The following is a 9,936-nucleotide window of genomic DNA, read 5'->3' as shown; positions in this document are numbered from 1 at the left end:
AGTGGTGATGGAACAATTAAAATTTGGGATTTGAGAAAGGTCGATGACGTTGAAACAATTCTCGCACATAAGAATGTAGTAACTGACTTAAAGTTTGAAAAAGAAAATAGCAAATTCCTTATTTCATCCAGTTATGATAAAGATATTAATGTCTTTAGCAGTGATAGTTGGGTGAAAATTCATACTCTCCAGGGACACAATGACAAAATACTATCAATCGATATATCATCAGATTATCAAACGATTGTAAGCGGAGGTTGGGACAGATCGGTAAAACTTTGGTCAATGGAAGCTATTTAGGTAATTTTTATAGATCACCTTAATGTATTATTTAATAGATTCTTTAATAATGATTCAAGTGATATTCAATGCAAGTTTATTTTATTAGTCTTGATTCTATTATTATGATTACTTTTATTGTTACACCTTATATAGATTAAGTACGATTTTTATACCTTCTGCTTGAAGATTCATTCCCATTGTTATTACCATTCGAAACTCTAATCCTTGGGGTAGGTAGATTATTCAAATTCATTAGAGTCTTTCTCAACTTTTCTTTCAGATTGATTAAATCATTTTCCTCATTATTTATTGACTTCTTGAGATTGGATATTTTTTCCTGTACTTTTTCAGTTTTTTCTCTATATGAAGTAAATTTATCTTCTAAGTTAGTAGACAATTCTGCCATTTCAATATCAATTTTTGAAATTTCATCATTACACTCTTGAATCGCATTTTCTGCCCTTGATATTTCTTTCTGCATATATTCTTTCTCTGAATCTCTAGATATTTTTAATCTTTCTTCCTTCTCTAGGTTATCTTTTAACTCTTTTTGTTTCAAATATATTTCTTTTAAGTTTTTATAGGACTCACCTTTTTCTTCTAATGTTTTCAAATCTGCTTCATTCTTTTTATCTAACGTATCAATTCGATTGTGGATTTCAGTGCCTTCTGTATCGAGTACAGTTGAGGTCGAAATATTTGAATCTTTTTTTGAGTTAGCATCCTCATATTTCGTTTTCATTTTTGACTGTTCATCTTTCAAATAATTTTCATGGTTAAGCTGAATAGATTGGACATCTTTATAATCTTTTATCTCGTCATATTGTCTTTGGATTCCTTTATATACTTCATTTATTGACTGGATTAGCTTATGAGTTAAAATACCACTTGAAAGATGGTAATCGATGCTATCCAACCCATTTGCTGTTGTTATACCAGTCAATTGAGTCATATTTTGTTTCAACGGATTTGTGGAATAATCATTTTGAACTCTTTTCACATCATAAAATGAGGGGATGTTACATTCTTTATTGGCATCCCTATCTTCAGGTGCTCTTCCACGTTTTCTATTAGTTGTAAAAGCAGCTTCCAGGTAATCCTCTGTATTTGAATAATTCACTTCTGTTAATAAAGATTTTTCAACATCCATAGGTGTGTATTCTTTAATTGCAAAAACATCAGGTAATGGCCAAGGTAGTGTGGGATTCTCTATCCATTCGACCAAGTAGTTTAACTTCTGAGAGTAAATTGGTCTTAAATCTGGGGGCAGGATGCCTACTCTGTCTCTTAGAACAACAACAGCAGCTGTTTTGTATTCCAATTGCTCTTTGCTTCCATTTTTATACTTTTTATTGAAATACAAATCACAATGGTCTATCGAATTTATTGCAATCATTCTAATCAATGGTGCCTTTCGATTGCTTGTATTTTTATCTCTTCTGTATTTAAGTATGTATTGGATATCTTGATCTGTACTATCGACACTTGGATCTAGCGCTATTACAATATCGAACTCGTCATTTATTTGGATTGGAAATTTTCTAAATTGTAAATCAGTAGAAGGGAAAAGATGGAAAGAACTCGAGCATTTCCTAGGTTTTTGTTTTGATTTGATTAAATTCCCATCGTATCTTTTTATGTTAACTTTGTTCCCAAGTAATAATGCCTCTAATAAATCCATCGTTCTTCCTTTCCTACATATTATAGCAATATTATTTTCATATTCCTGTAAAATATTGACTAGATCTCTCAAAGCAGCAAACTTACCACTTGTCTCTGTAAGATGCATTGGAAGGTCCTTTTTAACTAATGACTTTGGCATGTGATGATCTATTAATAAATAAGGATGAGTGGCCACATATTGACTATTTAAACACATTGTCTCTAAGGATTGTAAAACAACATCTTCTTTATAGTCATTAGTCTCAAAATATCTTAAAATATCAGAATAATGCAATGATACAATTTGATCTGTCAACTCCTTCTGATAAAGGCACATAGTCGTTGGTAACCAATAGTCACCTGAAGTATTTCCAGATATATCTAACGTCTTAGCATCTACAATACCGGGTACTGGTTTAGTATCTAATATTTTCAACAAATCCATAATTCTAACCAAATTTAACCTTAATTATTCAACTTCGTCTGCTTCTTCTTTCTTCCACTTCCTCTACCTCTACTATCACTGTTACTATAGTAGGCAATATAAAATTTCTAATATCTAAGACAGAACTGTCTTCAATGTGATAATCCAAAATTTCAAATACAGTAGCCAAATTCAATGGCTCCTAATATAACAAACAATAAGTTCTACTACTGTTCAAAAAATAACTAATCCTTCAAAGTTAAAACATTCCTTCGAAGTTAACAACTGTCTTGATCTTAACTTCTTTTTTTTTTTTTCTTGTAGTGTTCGTTTTATATCTTATTTGATATTGCCATAATCAAATACATTAAAGCAACATTTCTCCGGTAAAAAATATCGAACATAATAGAAAGCTGCAAGATAGAGGAAGCATTTTGATGGAGGTGACAGGAATGAAAATGAAGAGATAAGGAGGGTTATTGTTATGAATGGATGTTCAATTTGTCATTTAAAATTGATTTGGGGGTTAATAATTTGAAAATATGTTTTTATCTTTTAAATGTTATCTAAAATACATGTTAATGGATTTATATAAAAATATAATAAATAATTAAAATAAAAGGAATCATAAAAATGATGATGATAAAGATAATAACAATAATGGTGAGCCAACTTTACGTGTTAAAAGTATTGTCTCAATGAACATCGCTGTTACTATCATTTGAACCTTTGTTTGTTTTGTTTTTTCTTTTGGTCAATTGGCTTCAAGCTACTCATATTATAATAGGAAAATGATATGAATTAAAAAGTATGGAACTTGATTAGTGCTTTACCTCGATCTTGTTACAATTATTATTATAATTAGTATTATAATTTATATGATATTGTTAATTTCGATATCACTTTTGATTTTTGGGGAAATTGTTAGTTTGATATCATTTCTAAGCAATTACCTTAATTAGGCTTGATTACTGACGACGACAGATTGTAAATGAGACATGAAGTTTTGTAATGAAACATCATCTGTTAAGACCACTGTAGAGCCACCATGTGTGGCATCTTGATAATTGTCCGATGGGTTCAATTTAGATAATAAAAATCTAGCTTGAGATCCACCAGCCTCGGTATCGATAAATCTTGGTAATGGGAATCTATCAACCAATAATTCAGCGGCTTCTAATTTTGGCTCTTCCAACATAGATTTGAAATCAGCATATTCTGGATCTTCTTGGTAACCAGCTTTTCTCCATTGTGCAATTTGTTCACCATGATAAATCAAGATAAAGAAAAATGTATCCAATAATAAGATGGTGTTTGGTTTAACGGAGATAGAATCCAATAATACCGGTTGTGGTTCATCTTCCATTGAGAATGATGTCAAAGTTGGTTGAATCATGACTAATGAGTTTGTAGTGTCTTCTCTTGTGAAAATATGTCTGTAAAATGCGGTTTCATCTGGCGAATTGTTAAAAACGCTCAAGAACTGAGATCTTCTCAAGTAATAAGAGAATTGAGGATATAATGAAAAGTTACCTGCTAGTCTGAAAGATGAAGGATCATCTTTGTTATAACTAGCGTATTTCTGACATAATTTAATCAGAGTACTATCGATCCATCTAATGATGTCTGAACCATCATCCTTTTCAGACTTGTAAACGGCAATTCTAGCCATGATGACGGCAGCTGCTTCTTGATCAAAAGAAGCGGCAATTGCAGGAGATCCAAAAGGCAACAATTGGTTTGCTACAGTGGTAACTCTGACACGGTTTGTACCTGAAGCGTGTTGATAACTTGTAACAAATTGAGTATAAGCTAGATGAGCACTTTCACCGCCAACAGGAACGTTGCTAGCGGCAGTATTGACAACTTCAAAATAAACTGCATATGAATGATATGGTGTGATTGCAGACATTTTCCAAGTTGAAGTACCAGAGATACCAATCTTTGAATCACTGATATTGTTTGAATCAGTTTTCTTGACAGAGGAAGCGTGACCAATTAAACCTTGTAATTTCAAATCCTTACTTGTTTTAACAGCCATTGTACCATTGAAAGCCATTTTCAAATAGCCTTCTTCATCCTTTGAGAACATTCTTAAATAAGATTGTTTGAAGATAGCTGTGGAGAAAGCATCGGTTAGCAATAAGACACCCCCGGTTCTATCAGTTAGTCTTTTCATTTCTGACATACCAATTTGATCATAACAACCAGCGAAAATATCAACGGTGTGGCCATTTTCGGATACTCTTTTAGCTATTTGATTGTAGAAGTTGCAAGCCTTCTTGTAATGAGATGCGCGATCAGAATCGATATCATGATGAGATCTAATTGGATCTTTTAATTCCGAAGAGACAATCAGACCTGGGCCTACAGTACATGGACCAGAGGCAAACAAGATGATTCTTGAAGCGAAATTTTTGTAACAACCTTGTAAAATCAAAGATGCGATGTTGATAGCCTGGCCAGTAGCTCTTAAAGATCTATGACCGGTAGGGACGGTCCATTGATCAGGAGACAAATTTTCTAGTAACTGGGTTAATTTGAATTCGACTTGATCTAAAGGTAGGAAAAATCTATTTAAAGAGAAAGGAGTGACTTTAGTTCCTTGGATAGCGGCACCCATATTGCTTGTTAATTTTTGACCAGTTAGCATTTCGATCAATTGTTCTAGTTGATACTCTCTGTCACCTTTAAACACGTTACATCTATCGATAGTTGAGCATGACAGATCGTACAGTTGGACGACGTTACCATAAGTAATCAAACCGACCAATGCATTTGGAGGCAATAAAGACAACGAGGTTAAAATGGAATCCTTTAAAGCGTTTAAATTTTCTTGTTCTGTAGTGATATCTATAACGAAGAAGAAAATAGGTGGTATTTGAACAGGTTTATTTGTAATATATTCGACAGTAGTATTTTGAAGTTCAATTGGCATATTTTCTTGAGTCATATTGGCATATTGAGTAGGTAAATGATTTCTCGAATTACAAATTGGACAAGTCCATGAGTTATTTCTTGGATCAATAATACAATAAGGATTCAAAATTGCTTTACATTGAGGACCTGAACAAATCACAGGATTGTAAGCTGCGACATTGAGTTCCTCAATTTCTTTCAAAGGAGTGTACATACATGCAACTGGAACTACATTTTTAGCAGCATCCGCCTTTGTTGATGGGAAAACGTTCCAAGAGAACCTAATCCCATTGATGTCTTCGTTTGTTTCGAAATCCATTTCCCAAAAATAAAGTGGTTATGGTTTGTGTATGTGTGTATGTGTGTGTGTGTGTTTCTCCCACCACGCCAATTGAATATATATATATATAGAAATATATATATATATGTATGTAGGTGTAGTCTATAAAAGAATGAAATTTCTACAGTGATAATATATTATATGGTTAATAATATTTGATACTTTTCAATAGACTGATGTTCCTGCCACACGTCCAATTGCGATCCACAGCAATTAATTTAATATAATTGAGTTTAGGTTAATTTAATTTATTAATTCAATTTAGTATGTTTCTAACTAGACAAACAAAACAGAACTATCCAACAAGAAATAACCGAAATTGAGTTATAGATTCGAACCTAAATATCCATTCCATCTATCTAAATCTGTTTCTTTTTGAATTGGTTGGTGTGTTTTATGAAACTTTTCACAATTTCGCCAATTTCCAATTTCGAATTTCGAATTGAATTAGGAAATTCTCGTCGTTTGGGCCAAAATGGGAAAAATGAAAAAGAAAAAAAAGAAACAACAGAGAAAAAATAGACGAATCGATCGATTGAAATGTAATCCTATACGACAACGTCCTAATAATAACAATGATAATAAATGTATACTGCTAAAAGTAAAACCAACAGGCTTCCACTATGTATTTTGTATATATGTCACTATAAGTTGACAAGATGTTGAACTTAACAATTTGGTATAGTGGGTCTTGTAAGATGAGTTCAAGCTATGTTGTGTCAGTGGTGGTGGTGGTTGTATTGTTTGATTGCTGTGACATCGTGAACCCTACTTCCAATAAAAAAAAATACTAGTTCTTGATACATTCTATTAGTATAATCACGTTATTGTGCCTATATACAAAGCTCACATATGTAAACTAGTAATATATAAGTGTAATTTGATCTCGATGTGCGTATATATATATATATATATATATGGTTATATAGGGCTGTCATTTATTGGTCTTACTCTGTCTCTATCATTTCTACTCATCCATTTTGCTAATTTCGTATACCTTGTTCTCACTATATTTCTCTGCATCGCATCAGGTTCATTTGAAAGATTTTGAAAATGTTCCAATTCACATCGATGCAATATGGGTTGGTCTTACCACTGTTGTTGTAGATTTTAAGAAACTATTGGTCAAAGTATAGATGGCATACCATTCAGTTTAAGGTTCACAAGTCAGATAGACATACACATATTTTAATACTTATTTACAATGTCTGAGGTATGTTTAATAAGCTTTCTTTCCATCTTTGAAAAGTTTAATTTTACTAACTGTTTTTATCTATTGAAATTTCATGAATACAATTTAGTTCCAACCAACTAATCCAAAACCTTTTTTGAAAGAATTGGTTAATAAACCAGTAGTGGTTACATTGAAATTTAATAAAACTCAATATAAAGGTCAATTGGTTTCCACTGACAATTATTTTAATCTACAACTAACTGATGCTGAAGAAGTGATAGATAACGTATCAAAGGGTAAAGTTGGCGATATCTTTATAAGATGCAATAACGTACTATGGGTTGGAGAAGATTTAGATAAAAAAACTCAATGAATAAGATAATAGGACAATATAGTTTGGGGGGTATCGTTCTCATCGCAACACATGCTAGCTATTCTTTTATATTTTGTTTTGTTCTATTCTGTACTCATTTTTAGCCTGTTGTGTTGTCGTTATTGCATAGATATCATGTATTTGTAGAGTCAAGGATACAGAATCATACTACTAATTGTTATTGATACGCATTTGAATGAATAGGTGGTGGACTGGACTGATCATCAGTGTATTTAGTTCTTGCTAGTTTATCACTTTTATATATGTTAATGGTTAAATACGTTAAAGAAATATTATAATCCGGGTAAGACTTCGAGACTATCACCTCATCATCTTATGAAAATTCGAAAATAAGACACGTCGATTGTATGTACTATGAAGAAGAATGTATAAATTAACCATCAATTGATGAAACTCATTAATAAAGGTTGATTACATATATTTTAAAGTATCTTTTTTATTTATAAAACTTTAACTTCTTCTTTTAATTTTTTTTTACCATTGTTCTCCTTCCAATATAAATCAGAAGTGCAGTGTGCTTATTTCCCCATCAGTGAAACATTGAATCATGTCAGTTGTTAATTCTGTTATTGTCCCAGCTTATCACGAAAAGTTGAATATTAAACCATTGACTACAAGATTATTTGCAGCCTTGGGCAACGAAGGCTCAAAAACCACTGAATTGATCTTTGTTGATGACAATTCTCAAGATGGTTCAGTTGAAGAAGTTGAAAAATTGAAGAAAGAAGGTTATAATGTTAAAATCATCGTCAGAACCGATGAACGTGGTTTATCAAGTGCTGTTTTAAAAGGTTTCTACGATGCACAAGGTGAATATTTGGTCTGTATGGATGCTGATTTACAACATCCACCAGAAAGTGTTCCTCAATTATTAGACTCTTTAAGATCCCATCCATTTGTTTTAGGTACAAGATATGCACCAGGTGTTGGTATTGATAAAGATTGGCCATTACACCGTAGAGTTATTTCAACTACTGCTAGAGCAATGGCTAAACCATTGACCACTGCTTCTGACCCAATGAGTGGTTTTTTCGGTTTACAAAAGAAGTACTTGTTGAAAGCCAATGATAAAGACATTAATAAACAAGGTTTTAAAATTGCCTTGGAATTATTGGCCAAGCTTCCATTACCACAAGATCAATCAATCGGCGAAATTCCATTTTCATTTGGTGTTAGAACTGAAGGTGAATCAAAATTATCTGGTAAAGTTATTATCCAATATTTAGAACAATTGAAGGAATTGTACGTATTCAAATTCGGTGCTAATAACTTAATTATCTTCTTAGCTGTATGGACATTGATTGCTTTGTTTATCTTATACAAGCTATATCAATTAGTCTTTTAATATCCTTAATTACTTCATAGTTTAGTTTAATATAACGCCAATATATAGAGAGAGAGAGAAATAAATATAGTTAAATATTAGATAATTTTTAACTATAACTAGTTGCAATTCGACGACCACCCCGTATTGGTCTGTATATGTGTAAATAGATGAATAAGGTTATATATAAGAAATAGAATTAACAATACATTCAATATAAACAAACGTAATCCATAAAAAAAAAGTAAAGACACCCTCCTTTATACCAACACAATTGGGTTCAGAGTTTCTTTAAACTCTGTATAACGTAAATACAACGTATAAAGGATACAATTACGATCGATATTTAATCTAATCAAGTTTTCATTAGTCCCAAACTAATCATTACAGTTGTCATCTGGATGTCAACAAGTGAAAAGATATCCATCTCTGGAATGAACAACTCAGTGGGGAAATGCTATAAAAAAGAGGCATAGATGTACAAATATATAGAATTGATACAATGAAGTTGAACCAATCGATTATCAATCATAACAATACAATAAAATACAATACAAAACAATATAAACTTGAACTAATTAAGTAGACATCGCTCCTCTTGAGGTCAGAATTTCTCTAGATATTAGATAAATGGATAATGCAATAAATGTGCTGTTTCTGTTGTAATGAGAAATGAAATGGAATAAAATAAAACAAAACAAAACAAAATATCCATGCGTCTCAATAAGATGGGGTTTACTTGATTCGAACAAGATGTGCTTCATATGTTGCACTTGAACTGTACATTTGTTTAGTTAATATAAAACAATTTTAACTCAAGAAGTGTAGCAAAGAATAACTCTTTCGATACACCTCAACTTATACGTAATTTAACACTGGTGCAGCAGGGAGTGCATCATCTATTACTGATGTCGTAGTTTGCTATTTTTGAACTCGATCTTGACCTTATTCAATACAACCAATTATGGTGAACGTACAGTACAGTACAGTTATATACAACATCCCATCCCATCCCATCCCATCTATATTTCTTACATTGCCATTGCAATTGCCATTGCCATTGCCTGAGCACAGTGTAGTGTTGATTTGTTGGTCTATTGCTTTATTGGTTTGTTTGTTCATGGAGGAAGGATGGGGCAGAGGGGGACCGTGAGGGATAGTGAAAGGGGTTAGTTGTTATTTCATATCCAAGATTACCTACCAATTGGTCGACCTCATGTATATATTCTCTTTTTTTTTGCTTTCTTCAGTCGAAAACTGGGATGAGGACTATATACCGAATAGAATGGGATTATAATGAAATTGTATATATATATATATTTCTACATTTATATACTGCAATAAGGGATAACGCAATTGTTGTATAAGTCTTTTGTCTATAAAGTGGATTGCAAGGTAGTGTTTTGGTTCTGGGTTC

At 32.2% G+C, this 9,936-nt stretch overlaps 5 protein-coding genes across 5 annotated transcripts in view; 3 read left to right on the top strand and 2 right to left on the bottom strand.

Annotated features, from left to right (window-relative positions):
* The window catches only part of PRP4, a gene marked incomplete at both ends in the record, with an annotated part of 1,498 nt that extends 1,198 nt beyond the window's left edge, over nt 1–300 (top strand). The window contains one exon of the mRNA XM_001646173.1: nt 1–300. Coding sequence (XP_001646223.1) covers nt 1–300 — 300 coding nt within the window.
* A 136-nt stretch (nt 301–436) lies between these two features.
* On the bottom strand, nt 437–2,389 carry HDA3 (Hda3p; the record flags this gene model as incomplete). Its single annotated transcript, XM_001646172.1, has 1 exon — nt 437–2,389. The coding sequence occupies one exon, from the start codon at nt 2,387–2,389 to the stop codon at nt 437–439; it is 1,953 nt and encodes a 650-aa protein (XP_001646222.1).
* Nucleotides 2,390–3,326: 937 nt separating this feature from the next.
* On the bottom strand, nt 3,327–5,606 carry Kpol_1013p35 (GTPase-activating protein SEC23; the record flags this gene model as incomplete). The annotated part of the gene is made up of 1 exon (XM_001646171.1): nt 3,327–5,606. One exon carries the CDS (start codon nt 5,604–5,606, stop codon nt 3,327–3,329), a length of 2,280 nt encoding a protein of 759 aa, XP_001646221.1.
* Nucleotides 5,607–6,831: 1,225 nt separating this feature from the next.
* Nucleotides 6,832–7,174, top strand: SMX3 (mRNA splicing protein SMX3; the record flags this gene model as incomplete). The annotated part of the gene is made up of 2 exons (XM_001646170.1): nt 6,832–6,840; nt 6,929–7,174. The coding sequence occupies 2 exons, from the start codon at nt 6,832–6,834 to the stop codon at nt 7,172–7,174; spliced, it is 255 nt and encodes an 84-aa protein (XP_001646220.1).
* Nucleotides 7,175–7,742: 568 nt separating this feature from the next.
* DPM1 (dolichyl-phosphate beta-D-mannosyltransferase) lies at nt 7,743–8,540 on the top strand (the record flags this gene model as incomplete). Its single annotated transcript, XM_001646169.1, has 1 exon — nt 7,743–8,540. One exon carries the CDS (start codon nt 7,743–7,745, stop codon nt 8,538–8,540), a length of 798 nt encoding a protein of 265 aa, XP_001646219.1.
* Nucleotides 8,541–9,936: the final 1,396 nt, after the last annotated feature.

The sequence above is a fragment of the Vanderwaltozyma polyspora genome, genomic scaffold (genome assembly GCF_000150035.1).
Source record: "Vanderwaltozyma polyspora DSM 70294 KpolScaffold1013 genomic scaffold, whole genome shotgun sequence".
Lineage (NCBI taxonomy): Eukaryota > Fungi > Ascomycota > Saccharomycetes > Saccharomycetales > Saccharomycetaceae > Vanderwaltozyma > Vanderwaltozyma polyspora.
The sequence above is the reverse complement of the archived record's forward strand: the minus strand, read 5'-3'. Positions and strand labels throughout refer to the sequence as shown.